Source organism: Amphimedon queenslandica, unplaced genomic scaffold (assembly GCF_000090795.2).
Source record: "Amphimedon queenslandica unplaced genomic scaffold, v1.1 AMPQUscaffold_13478, whole genome shotgun sequence".
Classification (NCBI taxonomy): Eukaryota; Metazoa; Porifera; class Demospongiae; order Haplosclerida; family Niphatidae; genus Amphimedon; species Amphimedon queenslandica.
The window spans coordinates 389,173-404,445 of NW_003546286.1; the positions used below are offsets into that span (position 1 = coordinate 389,173).

Consider the following 15,273-nt stretch of genomic DNA (forward strand, 5'->3'; position numbering starts at 1 on the left):
TGGATGATGGCAATAGCAATGAAGGTGAAGCAAATGTGGCATGTGGATTTAAAACTTGACTAGTTTCAGGAAAAAGCTCAAATTCAAAAGTTGACATAAACGAAGATGGCTCAGCTGTGGAAGTGTCATCAGCTCCTAAACAAGATACTACTACAGAAAGAAGAATAATTATAAATAATTTTAAATTATTCAAATAAGTAGCTACCTTGTATCAGAAACAGAAGCAAGAGAATCATCTTGCCTTTCTACTCTGTGCAGTTTTGTGGTGAATTCAAGCATTAATAGAGTAGGATATGTTAATATGTATGCATGCATCATTGGGTAGCAATGTAGCATCTATCTCTGCATGTTTTATGACAAGATTCCATAGTATGACTGATTCTTATTGGAATTGTGTTTGTATGAGTTATGTGGTTTTTTCAATACATCAATTAATTTGTATGCAAACATACGGTAAAATACATTTTTATACATTTAAATTGAATTATAAGGGTGTGTTAGGGTGGATGCATGATGCATGCATCTTTGCCAAAAAACGTTACCACCGGAATAGTTTTATTTAAAAGAAAAAGTCAAATTTTACAAATGGGCGAGGCCTGAATTGACCACACCCATAAATTTTGACTTTCATCTCTAGCACTGCTTCTTCTCTCCATAACCTTCCTTGTTTTTAGTAGGTGATCATGTCTAAAGCTATCAAACGGCCTTTACAGGATGATAATGATTCCAGTGATACTGAGGTTTGTAAAACTCTCTATAAGGCACCGCTAGAACGAGGCGCTAGTTTATAAATGTGTAGATAATCGGTCCGCCATAATATAAAAGCTATACGTAAACAACTTGGACTGTTAGTAAGTAGTAACGGTTGCTTGGACAGCAAAACTGACATTAAATGAATAAGCCGAAATATTTAATAGGCAACACTCGTAGTAGATTAATACAAATTCCTTGATACACACTCTCAACAGTTTATACACACAAGATATGCATAATAATTGATGACAATGATATTATAATTATGATATACGACTGTAGATGCCATGTGTTTGATCAGTGTGAAATTATGGACTATTTTGCACTGATAAGGAATGGTTCGTATCATTATAAATTTTTACGCATACACATGTAGTCGTCTGTAAAGAGAGGGAGGCTGAGTTCTTCTGGCTCAAGCTCAGAGGAAAGTGACCTTGATGTAAGAGAGAGAGGGAGAGGGTGGGAGGATGTGAAGTTTGGATTATTCTTGTGCTTGGTATATTTGTAGTGGATCGAAAGTGGAGGGAAGGAGAAGAAAAATAACAAGAAGCTCCTCACAAAGAGAAAAAGAATATCAAAAGCTACTGCTTCATCTGCTGACAGCGAAGAGGTACATGTAGGAGGTAGACCAATATGTAGGAGAGTGTGTGTGTGTGCTTTGATGGTGAGTGTACTTTAATGGCCTTTTACTGGAAAAGATTATTCATAATTAGTGAGATGCATACCCAACATAGTGTAACGTAATGAATGGAATTATGGCTATAATAATTATTGTTGATGCTATTGGATGTGGTGTATAGGATAGCGATGAAAGTGGGTCTAGTGGAGAGTCGAGTGAAGGAGGAGGCAGCGATGGCGAAGAAGACGTCTCTTCGTCAGACGAAGAACAGATGACCTTTAATGATGGATTGGATGATGATTTGATCGGAGATGACGAGGACAGACGGAAATTAGCCTCCATGACTGAAGCAGAGAGAGAGCAGGAGATTTTTAAGAGGTTCTACTCATTAATTGTAACTTGCAATGCCACAGATTATTTTTATGACCACCCTTGGCCTCGACTGTTTGTGCCCGATCTTAAAATAAATTTCTCTCAAGTTTTGCCTATGATATAAATAGAGTAAACACCAGCTGTGGCTGTACTCTTTATGACTATGAAATTGAACTTCGTTTGACATGGTATTTGGGAATGTACATGTACATGTGGTTTATTGACACACATGTACTTGGCATATTAAATTGCATAGTATAGTAAGTAGACTTAGAAACAACAACAACAAGAATGATGTCACAAAATATTTATATACATGTACATGTACATGCATGTATGTTTATCGTTAATATACTGTAGGCATGAGCAACGTGAAATCTTAAAGGCTCGTTTTGAGGTGGAAATGCAGCTCAGACTTGGCAAGAAACAAGAAAAGAAAATGAAGAAGTCTTCAAAGAAGCACGGTCAGTCACGGAGTGGCCTACGTGCCAAAGAGCCAAAGCAAAACAAGACAATGCGGGCCATTGACGAACTCAAGGCAAAGAGAAATGCCGACAAGCAAAAGAAAGCTGCAGCTGCCGAAGCTGATCAGAAGAAACAAGAACAGCAACAACTTCGACGGGAACCGTTGAAAGTTAACGAAGTCTTTAGCGAGACCTCTGGCGAATCTGAGGGTTCTTCAAGCTCAGGGGAAGAGGAATCTGATGATGATACTAAGGAAGATAAGTTAGTTAATGATGTGTTGACAAATTTGAATCAACTTTAAAATTGTAAAAAAATTCAATTTTGATCAGAATCTGCTTAAAGATGATACATCACATAAGTACATGTACATATAGCAAAGGCTATAGCCCATGGGCTTTTCCCAAAAAATGGCTCCGAAATCACCCCCAATTTTTATTACGTTTTTTGATACATATTGATGTACTTATGCTATGTTGAAAGTTTGAGTCGATTCCGACTTAAATTTTTCGAGTTACAGCCATTTAAAAAATATGCCAAAATCTGAAAAATACCCTGTACTGTAGCCCATGGTTTTTTCCAAAAAATGGCTCCGAAATCACCCCCAATTTTTATTACATTTTCTGATACATATTGATGAACTTATGCTATGTAGAAAGTTTGAGTCGATTCCGACTTAAATTTTTTGAGTTACAGCCATTTTAAAAAATATGCCAAAATCTGAAAACTACCCTGTACTATAGCCCATGGTTTTTTCTGAAAAATGGCTCCGAAATCACCCCCAATTTTTATTACATTTTTTGATACATATTGATGTCCTTATGCTACAATTGTATATAAAACAATTTGACCTAATTCCGACAAATATTTTCTGAGTTATGCTATACATTTTTTATCATTACTTCTAGGACGCTGGCTCAACTGAGATCAGAGAAAAACCGTCCAATAAACACAATAGAAGAACTGTCAAAGATCAAGATGTCAAGATTTAGACTTGAAAAGTAGCCCACCATCTCTTTCTCCCTTACTCTATTTACAATGTGGATTACCAACCTTTTACTCACTTTATCAAATAGCATTTACATTCATATCATATGCTGAATTCTTTCATTGCTGTTATACAGGTGGGTCCATATGCCATTCTTTGCTGATGTCATCAGGGGCTGCTATGTCCGGATTGGAATAGGGCAACACGAAGGAAGAATGATTTACAGGGTAAACTGTCATGTTTTGACATATCATCATACTTTATTTATGTGTACGTACATTAGGTGTGTGAGATCGTGAGCGTTCACGAAACTTCAAAAGTTTACACTCTAGGGGGCACCAAGACTAATAAAGGGTTAAAATTAAGGTGGGAATGGTTTTAAATGAGGGGGGGGACTTTTAAACGTAAGCGTACATGTACATGTAGGTTCGGCCAGCAAGAGAGAATATTCAGAATGGAGTATATATCAAACAGTGCTTTCACTGATCAAGAGTTCAGTAAATGGAAGGCTGAGGTACATTTATATATGCCAATTACCTTTGGTAATTATTATTTCTTATTCTTTTATTTTTAGAATGAGGCGCATTCGATAAAACTGCCAACTCTTTTTGAAGTGGAAAAGAAAGTAAAGGAGATAGAAAAGTATAAGAGTGCCAGCTTAAAGGAGGAAGACATTGATAGAGTAAGAGAGAAGATACAACTTGTTATGAATGTGGTACTTTATTTGTTTATTATGTACACAGATTATACAAGAGAAGCAAAAGTTCCAAAAGAATCCACACAACTATGCACTGACAAAAAATCGCCTCATGAGAGAAAAGGTATGCACTGTATAGACTCCATCAAACACCATCAGACCATTATTGTAGGAGATAGCTGAACAGACTGGCTCTACTGAGAAGGCTACTGATCTAGCAAGAAAACTAGAGGAGCTGGAGGAAAGAGCTGAAGAGTTAGACAAGCAGAGAACAAGAGGACTCTCTGCTATAAGGTGTGTATAGTATCCTTTGTTTCTCATTCTCCTCTTTTCTTCTCATTCTCTTCTTTCCTTTCCTTCCAGTTACATTAATGAGAGGAACAGACAGAGGAATGTTGCCAGGGCAGAGGAAGCTCTCAAGGTATGCATTGGAGAATGAGGGAAGCTGCTCTTTAAAACATTTTCACCATGTAGGAAGAGATGGCAAACATTAAAGACAAAGAGGAAGATCCTTTTACCAGGAGGAAGTGTATGCCACGACTAGTGACATTTGTAAGTAGGGGGAGTTTAGTGGGGTGGATGAACTAGGAGTGAAAAGAGTTAAGTGTACTCTCTGTAGGGTAAAGAAGCTGGAATAAGTGGAGTTGATGCCACTGATGGAAGTGCTTCTGCTTCAGTGTCTAAGTCTAATGGCTCTAATCAGGTACAGCTCTGCTGATATTCATATACTATGTTGCTAAATTAAAATAATTATAATATATACATTAATTTTTACTAATTGTTGTTCTATTGTTTACTTATAGACTCCTGATGTTGTAGTATCAGCAGTAGATGTTGATTCTCTCCCTCCTCCTCCTCCCCTTCCTCTGTCTCTTGCTGCCCCTGCTCCTACTGATTTATTCTCGGCACATAACTTTGACATAAACATTGACCTACCAAACAATACAACAGGTATTCCGTTAAACATGCAGCATTTATTTTTATAATTTTGTGTCAATTTCTTAGGGCCGGTCGTTAAGGCATCATCAAAAACTATTAGTACTGTCATAAAGACTGATGGTCCGAAGCGTTCCCTAAACCTATCAGATTATAAGAAAAGAAGAGGACTAATATAGTGTATATTATTGTTATAGTTTTAGTTTCGACTTTCATGATATTATTTTCTATCAAAATTGTGAGCTTATAAAAATTAACGGTATGCCAAACTTAAGTTTATGTAATTGCCACAGTAACTACATGTCCACACCCTTTATAAATAATTATGGTTCCTGTCCTGTTTTACTAAGTTTTAATTCATAAGATGCCATCAGTAAAATTTCCTTACAAAATCTGACCTCAAGTCAAATTAAAAAATGATCTTTCTTAGTCTGTATTATGACATTAATAGGTTGTATAGCTAGGAGAGGGAAGAGAATGCAAAGGAAGTACCTATAATAATAAACTTACCTCAATCTCTTGCCTTCTTCATAATACACTCAAGACATGAACTCTCGTAAAAACTTTTTGACAACAGATCAAAATATACCTTTACATATTATAATGGAGGCTAGGATTAAAAATAAAAAGAAATGTTAAATGTTTGCTGTATATGATTCAGAAGAAAATTTTCTGTCAATATGGGGGAGGGCATGGCTCTGCCCCCCTTCCTACGTCAGTGTGACGTGAATGTACCAACGTACATCTGAAAGAAAAGGTGGATGAACTAAAACTGAAAAATACTTTTGTAAGTGAATATATCATCACTATTGTTACGTCTACCATATATATTTACAGAGGTAAACTGGTCGGGCCTTATTAAATTTGATGAGGCAGAGCCCCTCAAATATAAGCCATGTACTGGGTGTAGATTGTAATAGATATCAGCCATTTATCATAGGCATATCATTAAAGCTAATTAGTACAAAGCCCAACCCACATGATTAAACGTCATATCAACATACCTAGAACGAAGATCTAGTTACCAATTCCATTCATTCTCTGCCTTCCAAGGTAATGTGATATAGTCAAAATATGTAGCGGCCACTAAAAAACACTGCCAGTAAAGTACAACTTTGTGTCGAATCTATATATATGCGTGTGTGTGTGTGTATGTATGTATAGATGAGCACGTCTAGAAAAGACATAATATCACATGTAATATGATGTGTCCTAGAGATAGAAATCCATTGATTACTCTTTACTTTATTATCTATGATTATTCCATGTCAATACAATTTAGTACATATGTGACACACATAATATTCTAAAAAAATTCCTATACTAAAAGTGTTACAGAAAATAATCACTGCGACAAAAGTTTTTCAAAATATACAAATGTAGCCTGACCTATTTTATAGATAGGATTGAATGCATTAATCCCAAACCACTCCCATAAAAAAGATCAGCACAAAATTTACTATATCGCGTGACCTAATTAAATCAACGTATGACCCACGTCCACAGGTGTGGCCAATTGACGATAAAAAGAAAGGGTTGCTGATCATCCTTCTTAGGTAAAGAAAATTTTAAAAATGTAGCCATATAGTAGGTGAAAGTGATATCTGTAACATGAGCAGCTTTACTGTTCCAATTAATAGTTACTAGCTATATTTTGAAATTTTAAAGCGATCATCATATGTGTATTTTATTTTAATATTATTGTATATGTATTTCTATAATTATTTAAAAACACTTATAATGTTAGGATATGGAACTGACTATAAGAATTACCATTGTTGATGATGCACAGTCTACAATAGAGAATGTTCGGAATGACCCAAGCCTTTCGTCTTACTTTGGTGTGATAAACCTATGCTGTCAAGAAAGAATTACACTTCATATGACATTGAAGGAGACAGAAACACCCCAGGCAGTATACTACTTAGATCAAGCTGGTTGTGAACTAAAAGGTCAGTATCCTGTCTAGGAATACATTAATTATAGTCAATACACAATGCATTGCTGGTGTGTGCATGATAATTAAAGAGGAACATGAATTTGTGAATCAAAAACTTTAGAATTAAAATGATGCCTCAGAAGAGACACCTCTAAAAGTAAAGCTTTAGAGTATATATATTAGCTGGTGTTATAATTGGCTTTAAGTCACCAAACTAGCAATCTTGAAATAACGGCTAAATTAAGCCCATGAAAATTTTAATTTTATCAGTTATCAAAATTTAATATTAATGTAAAAATAGATGTGGAAGCAGTAAGTAAAATGGCAACTGCCAAATGGGAGCTTTTTAGCAGAAAAAATGTACATACACGGTCTCCAGAAGCAATAGAAAATTATACCGTTATAAATCTTAGTGAGAAGAAATGAAATTCTTCATTTACTGTTTCCATACCTATTTTGATAACTGATGAAATTAAAAAAAATCATTATGCATGCAAGGTGGTAAAAACAAGGCTTAAGACATCAATTCTACAGAGCTTTGTGTTAGATTAAATAGTACCATGAAAATCACTAAAATAAGTACAAGCAAACAATTGTCTCCTCCCTTTAAAACTACCTGACTAAAAAGTTACCAGCAATACCATATCTTTCATGTCATTTTACATGTGATTTCAGGTATTATCATTGGTGTATTCAATTATTCATATTATTATTGATTATACTTAATTTCTTTAGGCACCAGTTCCCGCCGTTCCCGCTCCCGTTTCCGGTCAAGGAGGCAGAGAGATGAACCTTATTCCCGTTTAAAACCCCGTACCCATCCCAGGGGATGGCGCCGCCCAGGGTTTTCCAGAAAGTAAACTGACTACTAAAACTAATTAAAAAATTAATAGTTAAAATTAATTAATTAATTAATCTTGTTGTTCAATAATAATACTTAACCAATGCCACATGAACATAGCAGTGTAGAAAAATAATATGATAATATTAGTTTCACCCATTTTGTTGGTCTCAACAAACAAGCTATTTACTCTTGACAATAATCTAACTCACCTACCAGAGAATACCGTAATATGCTTAGCCAGTGCTGCTTCGTTAACTTATTAGGTATTTGTCTACTTCTTGCTTGATCTTCCATAAGCTTTTCATTCAAATAGACTCTTGCTTGCATGGTATTTGCATGCCATGCATCCATGCATGCATTCCACACTCCACAGTAACCACGCCCTTTTTATTATGGCTCCTGTTTTTCTTCTTGCCTTGTTTTCCTTGCTCGACTTCACTGATGCTTGTTCTTTTGGTTGCAGTGGGACGCCTCTTGATTTCAGGGAGAAGTTCATTTCTGTCTGTAGGAGTCTACAACTGAGCAATTGTGATGAGGTTTGGACCGCGTTTGGAGGAGCTTTCCGTGGACGAGATCCAGTCAAAGTCATGAAGGAGTCAGTTATAAGTTTCATAATCCTGCCTCTGATTTTATGTACACATTTCCAGGGACTATCAAGTGTATTTTGACAAACTCCCCATAACAGCCAAGGTAAACTCCTCTCTATTCTGGTCTGGGACTTTTCCTGTTGTTGAGGTTGTGAGCACTCAGCCTAATCCTACAGGAGCTGTTGTCTATTCTTCTGCAAATGAGCCTTCATCAGCTATTATTAATGACCTTGGGTATGGAGTCAACTGGTGCGGCTCAAAACAAGGTATAATAAAATTAATTTTATTATTGAAAAGGTTCTGCAAAAATTACAATTTTTTGACACTTTGTTTACGCCTCAAGGTGTAAATTGAAGTGTGAACAAGATTTTAAAAATTTTTTACAACTAGAACTTTTAATAAAATTTTTGAGTCATTCATAGCTCAAAAAGTAGTTATTGGAATTGGCTTTCACAACATAAGGACATTGAAATAATGAGTTGATATGTGTCTATTTTATGCAGGTTATGATGGGTTAGGATATGGCAGTTGTCTCTGCAGTGTCACTCGTAATTTCTGGAGCCAGTTCTCTCTTCTTTTTGCAAAAGCATCGAGTGGTATAGCCTACTGGCTTGGAAATGGAGAAAGAAATGGAGGTACATTTAGAAACGAATCAGATTTCTCAAATGTTGAGCTGCCAAATATGAATGCCCTCGAGGTTGTGGCCATTATTTTACACAGAAAAGGAGAAGGTATGCCATGATTTGATAAGCTGCTTTCTTACTGCCATTTTAGGAGAGAGTTGTTCAGAAGGTAGCATGAATTTAATGCGTAGTAGAGTGATGGAAAGGTCCATCCAATATGATTGTTACGATGTGTATGGAGATATCAATCAAGCAAACACTATTGCTGCCTGTGTCTCTACAATTATCAGTGACATTCAAAAAGGTTTGAATTGTGTATAATCCTGTTGTATTTTATGCTATGGTAGGTATGAGGCCGAAAAACCATGAAGTGGATTGTATATGAATTTGCATCATTAGCTTCATTAGCTTTAATACAAGTAAGTTATAAGCATCCACAAACCAAATAGCTGATACTTTTATAGGTTTTTTTTGCACTGGCAAGATCATGTTAATATTTAAAGTGACATTGATATTTTTATGAAATAAACAGACTTGGGGTCAAATAAAAAACTTTGATTAACATTATACATTATTTTAATTACAAAAATAGACTCAATTTTTTTATTTATATGTCATGTTGAAGTAATTTTAGTTACTTCTGATTTGTTTTTGCATGAAACAGAAACATTTTTAAAATGGAGAAGTTTAGAAGGTGGTGACTGCTGTTGAACTGTTAGACTCACAGAAGCTTATATACTGTATTGTCATTAGGTTTTCCTCACTAAACAAGATGTTGCGTAGAAAGTTTGAGCTGATTCTAATCAAAATTGAATTTTTTTACAAATTTTTAAAGTTACTCAAAAATTGTATCTATAATTGCAATTACGACAACTTAGTTTCTAAATTTTAGTTATAACTTTTGCTAGTACAATCCAATGATTAAGTAAAATATTAAGTGAGCTCATAATGATGTCACTGCATTTCCAAGTACCCTATATAAATAAAAAATACACCATCAGTAGATAGACTCTATGATATTTTGTCAAGATGAAGTTGGTGGTTTCTGTAATCTTTTTACTTATTTTCTTTGCATTTGATGATGTCGTTGCTGAGAAGTGCAGCAAGACTCCTTTGACTATCAGGAAAGACTTTATTTCTAACTGCAGAGACCTCAACTTGGGTTTGATACATTGCCTTGTGGCCTGGTTTGCATTTAAAGGTGCCTTTAGTGGACGGGATCCAGCAACTGTTGTATCAAAGTCAGTTGGTAATATTTAATTTTGCATTATCATTATTTTATCATTTTAGGCACTATCATGCAGCCATACTTTATGTCACTCTCCATTCAAGCCAAGGAAGATCATTCTCTATTCTGGTCTGGGACTTACCTATTGCATGTTACACAAGAATTCAATTTTGTTTGTTACATGCACTGGTGGTATAAATTATGTTAATGAATGTCTTTACAGTGTCACGAGATGAAGAAAAGAATGGAGGAGCATTTACTAATTTGTCTTAATTGAATGTTGACTGTTGCTAAATGTGAATGCTAATGAAGTTGTGGTTATTGCTTTCATAGTGGAACAGAATCATGACATTAACTTGATTAACATTTTTTTATACATGCATCTATGATACCTGGTAGTATAGTTATTTTATTATTAAAATTAATAGCAATTCAGGTTATATTTTAAAAATACTTGATTAAGTAATGCTAATATAATTATAGGCTATGCCACAAAAATCACTAGACATACCATGTACATGTAATTAATACACTCCAATAACTATAAATAATAATTATAATGACTACAAGCAATCATTTAATTAAAGCACAAACTGTATTGTAGATACTAGTCAAAAAGTAAGTGCTGCTTTTTTTATATTGATCAATTGCTTCAGAAGGCACCATTTTCAATTCTTTCTGCTTTGCATAGTATGGATCGTAAAACTCCTTTATATATTTGCCAAAATTTGACTTGATTGTATCACCAATACTGGTTTTTTCATTATTTGACTTGGCATTGTTTGATACTTGATCCAGTTTACCAGCTGGAGTATTAGGAATTAAAAGCTGTTTAATATTAGCTCGATCATAAAAAGAAATATCATTCACTATATCAAGTGCATTTAGGCCTTCATCATTTTTTTTATTAACATCGGCTCCAACTTGTATTAGTGCTTCAACTAATTCAATGTGTCCACATGAAGCTGCTATCATTAACGAAGTTATACCAGCTACCAATGGTGTATTTGGACTCATACCAATGAAACAAAGCATATCAATCAATATTCCTAAATTTCCTTCAGCAGCTGCTACTAATAATTTTCTCTCATTATTTGAAAGAGTTGTTATTTTCTCAGATAGGTGAATTATCATTGAAAAATGACCTTCATAACATGCAGCAGTGAAAGCACTGATGATGTGTTCTGGTGTGATGCTACATTTTTCAATTAAGATAGTAACTGCATCAAAATTATTGAATTTTGCTGCTACTGCTAATGAATGACAATTCTTACCATCAGTATGATTAATATGATGACAGTTAAGTAAAAGTTGTAATGTTTTGATATAATCACCAGTGTGCAACTGGTGGAGAAGTTGAATACGTCTGTCAGGAGTTATGTCAAAAACTTCAGTAATAATAAAATGAGAGAAAACCATGGTAATAGTTAATGCACTGTCACCATTATTATCTTGAATGTTAATATCTGCATCTTTACTCAGTAAGAGTTCAACAACCTGGTGGTAACCATTGCGACTAGCAGATATCAAAGCAGTACATCCATCGTTATTTTGAATGTTAATATCTGGATTTTTACTCAGTAAGAGTTTAACAACCTGGTGATGACCATTGTAACTAGCAAGCATCAAAGCAGTCGATCCATTATTATTTTGAAAGTTAATATCTGGACCTTTATTCAGTAAGAGTTCAACAACCTGGTGATGATCATAGTGACTAGCAAACATCAAAGCAGTCCATCCATCATTATCTTGAATGTTAATATCTGGATCTTTATTCAGTAAGAGTTCAACAACCTGGTGATAACCATTGCAACTAGCAGATATCAAAGCAGTACATCCATCGTTATCTTGAATGTTAATATCTGGATTTTTACTCAGTAAGAGTTCAACAACCTGGTGATGACCATAGCAACTAGCAAACTTCAAAGCAGTCCATCCATCATTATCTTGAATGTTAATATCTGGATCTTTATTCAGTAAGAGTTCAACAACCTGGTGATGATCATAGCGACTAGCAAACATCAAAGCAGTCCATCCATCATTATCTTGAATGTTAGTATTTGGATTTTTACTCAGTAAGAGTTTGACAACCTGGTTATGACCTTTGTAAATAGCAGACATCAAAGCAGTCCATCCATCTCTATTTTGAATGTTAATATTTGAAATTTTATTCAGTATGAGCTCTACAACCTGGTGATGACCATTATGGCTAGCAAGCATCAAAGCAGTCCATCCATTATTATCTTGAATATCAATGTCTGGAGCTTCATTTAGTATGAGCTCAACAACTTGATGATGACCATGACAACTAGCCCTTATCAAAGCAGTCCGTCCATTATCATCTTGAATATCAATATCTGGAACTTTATTCAGCAAGAGTTCAACAATTTGGTGATGTCCATAGCGACTTGCAGCCATCAAAGCAGCTATGTATGTAACAAGCATCATCAAACCAGTCGATCCATCATCTAAATTTCTACTCAGTAATAATTGAACAGTTGAGAAATCTCCTCTTTCACAAGCAAACAAAAGGGCAGTGCTATTATATGACATTGATTTTTGCATCATGGCCTCAATTAAAGATAAATTATCTGTATCCTTTATTGTGAGAGGAATGTCATTAATAATGACCTCAAATACACCAATCTTGTTTAGAGACCCTTCCTGTTCAATAACTGCTTTCATTAATTTCTCAGTTTGTAGTTGAGGTATTAAGTATGTACATGTCATGCTGGAGGCATCACAATGTATTTCTTGCAGAGTTAGAAAAGATGATAAATAAAAATTTCCCATTATATCCAATTCAGTGATTGTCTTGGAGCACCATGACTTCTTGAGTCTCGAAATAAATTTTGAACAGCCAAAATCATTAGAGCCGCATAGCATTCCTTTAGTCATCATTGTAAGCTCCAGTAGGCTAGTGGTATCTTTGAACATGTTCAGGTTAGTATTGTAATCTTCTACCTGTTCCTTGATAGATTCTGTGATGGTGCATGGTACTGTGAGTAGGGCGATGTTCAAACATGAGTAGTGAGGCTGGAGCAACTGCACTAGCTGATGAGTATTTTCACAAGCAGCATCTTCTTTGATGTATGACTGAAAGCTTTGTTTTAGTTCTGTTACCCAGGCTTTGCTAGTCAAAATTTTGGTGGTAGCATCAAGAAAATGACTGTTTAATGCATGAAAACAATTTTGCAAACATTGAAACCTTTTTTTCAAATTATTTTCAATAACGTATTTAAATGATTGATAACTACTCACTTCTCTTTTGTTAACAGCCATTTCCAGAATATCTTCAACTGAAGTGTCATCTTTAGGTATTATTTTTTCTCCACCAATGGATTTGTAAATATGCTGAGAAAGGGCAGTGCATGCTAAACTGTTTAATCCAATAAATTCTCTATTTTCTGGTAATTTTACAAAAGGATCAGCACCATTTTGTAGTAATGATTGAAAGATTTCAATGTGCCCATCTACACTAGCTAACATTAATGCAGTCTGGCCATTAGTGTTCTGATAATTTATTTTCATTTTAAGTTCTATCAAAAGTAATGATAGTCTGTGATATTCAGGATTACTTTTAATACTTGCAATGGACTGTAGAAGTGATTCTTCAAATGTGAAGCTACTATCTTCCTCTCTGTCAATGATAATTTGATTAGCAATGATCAGTTGAAATATACCAAGAAGATGCATGAAGGCAAATTTAGCTTGTGATTTCACAATGAGAGTTGGAACTGATCGTTTTGAAAAGACCAAAAATTGGATACAAATTGATCCTCGTAAAAACTTCTTTACAGTAATATATTTTGCTTCTTCATCAAATAAATACTTCATTAGCTTATGAACATGGCCAATAGTTTGATGGTTCCATTTTCCAGAAAGTTTGAGAATAATTTTAGGATCAACTTTAATAGTTTCTCCAATAATCGCTGCTTCAATAGTTTTAACAATGTCATCGAGTTCTGTTGAATCGATAAATTTATTAATGTTATCAGTATATTTATCAAGCCTTGCCTGTAGTGAATCATCATCAATAGGATATGCTTCTATTAGACCAATTACTGCATCAATATCAATAAAACTGCAATGAGATTGCATTTGCTCAAATATTTTATCAATCGTCACGCCATCTTGTGCTAAACCAGTTTCATCAAAAGTGTTTTGAACCCATCGAGCAAAAACAATTGGATCACGTTTTCCACTGGAAGCATAATATGTAGTAATATCAGTCATCAGTTTTGCATATTTCTTGTGTAGGTTTCTAAGTTCAATTGCTAGTTTATCATTAAAGCCAAGTTCTACTTCTTTAGGAGTAAAGGCTGTGGCTGCCTTAGTAAGAAAGAACGATACTTGATGGTCTCTGAATAATTCATTCTCCCAGTCTCTAGCTAGTGCAATGGCCTCCTCTTTAGCTGGACCTTCTGCAATTGACAGACAATCTAAGAAAAGAGAACACACTTCTATCATCTTTTCTGTGTCTTCTGTGTATATAGAAACCATTGCTGAGAAGTCTATTTCAATTTTTTCAAAAGTTGGTGAATGCTTAACTTCACGATTGATCAAATTTTTACTGTACAACTCATCGGCTACTTTTGTAAGGCAAGTTTGAGTACTTGCTGTCAATTTTGAATAATGAGATCTTAGGACTTTCATTACTGTTTTGTAGACATTTTTACTAGAACTACTTGTACCTAAAATATATGAAGAAATCATCATGTGTAAAACTCTCTATTATACCTGAGTGCTTGTCTAAAACATTACGAGCTACAGTAACCTCATTAGCATCCAGCAAAGCATCAATGAGATTTCTCCATGTTATATCAGGATTATTATCAAAACAATGTTGAGCTATGGCACTCATGATGTTCTCTTCTTTCGACACTCTCTCTTTGATTCCAGCAATCATATCTTGTGTCATTTTAGGTAGACAACATACAAACTGTTCCCAAGTACCAGCAATAAACTTTGAGCTACTCAATAATTCAAATAATTCATCTCTTTTTGGCTTATCTGTGCACAATAGATAGCAAAGTTATGAAATGTAGCTCCAAAATATGAATACCTGTAAGAGTGGGGCCAGGGTTAAGCTCCACATCTCCTGATATGAAGAGGAGGATAACGAGACAAAAAATGGACAAAATGAGTTTGAAGGTCTTCACATTAGCTCTACCAGCTCCATTAGTGGTTCCACAGTAAATGCTACCAGTACTACTGGATCTAGT

General features: G+C 34.8%; 3 protein-coding genes and 1 long non-coding RNA gene across 4 annotated transcripts; 2 read left to right on the forward strand and 2 right to left on the reverse strand.

Moving 5' to 3' along the window:
* The first annotated feature begins 601 nt into the window (after window positions 1-601).
* On the forward strand, window positions 602-5,104 carry LOC100639145 (RNA polymerase-associated protein RTF1 homolog). Its single transcript, XM_019994320.1, has 17 exons — window positions 602-740; window positions 1,130-1,192; window positions 1,262-1,363; window positions 1,554-1,750; window positions 2,105-2,470; window positions 3,115-3,207; window positions 3,331-3,421; window positions 3,478-3,560; window positions 3,621-3,708; window positions 3,769-3,876; window positions 3,938-4,015; window positions 4,064-4,185; window positions 4,255-4,312; window positions 4,366-4,443; window positions 4,511-4,594; window positions 4,695-4,842; window positions 4,897-5,104. The coding sequence occupies exons 1-17, from the start codon at window positions 684-686 to the stop codon at window positions 5,004-5,006; spliced, it is 1,926 nt and encodes a 641-aa protein (XP_019849879.1). The 5' UTR covers window positions 602-683; the 3' UTR covers window positions 5,007-5,104.
* LOC109580778 (uncharacterized) lies at window positions 4,879-5,824 on the reverse strand. The gene is made up of 3 exons (XR_002184345.1): window positions 5,338-5,824; window positions 5,226-5,287; window positions 4,879-4,970 (listed from the first exon to the last, which is right to left on the reverse strand). It is a non-coding gene; the product is annotated as an uncharacterized LOC109580778 (long non-coding RNA).
* A 2,136-nt stretch (window positions 5,825-7,960) lies between these two features.
* Window positions 7,961-9,502, forward strand: LOC105312071 (ADP-ribosyl cyclase/cyclic ADP-ribose hydrolase 2-like). The gene is made up of 6 exons (XM_011404426.2): window positions 7,961-8,205; window positions 8,258-8,463; window positions 8,701-8,928; window positions 8,972-9,124; window positions 9,168-9,239; window positions 9,285-9,502. The coding sequence occupies exons 1-5, from the start codon at window positions 7,964-7,966 to the stop codon at window positions 9,203-9,205; spliced, it is 867 nt and encodes a 288-aa protein (XP_011402728.2). The 5' UTR covers window positions 7,961-7,963; the 3' UTR covers window positions 9,206-9,239; window positions 9,285-9,502.
* Window positions 9,503-10,497: 995 nt separating this feature from the next.
* Window positions 10,498-15,266, reverse strand: LOC109580779 (uncharacterized). Its single transcript, XM_019994321.1, has 3 exons — window positions 15,114-15,266; window positions 14,789-15,061; window positions 10,498-14,742 (listed from the first exon to the last, which is right to left on the reverse strand). The coding sequence occupies exons 2-3, from the start codon at window positions 14,967-14,969 to the stop codon at window positions 10,622-10,624; spliced, it is 4,302 nt and encodes a 1,433-aa protein (XP_019849880.1). The 5' UTR covers window positions 14,970-15,061; window positions 15,114-15,266; the 3' UTR covers window positions 10,498-10,621.
* Window positions 15,267-15,273: the final 7 nt, after the last annotated feature.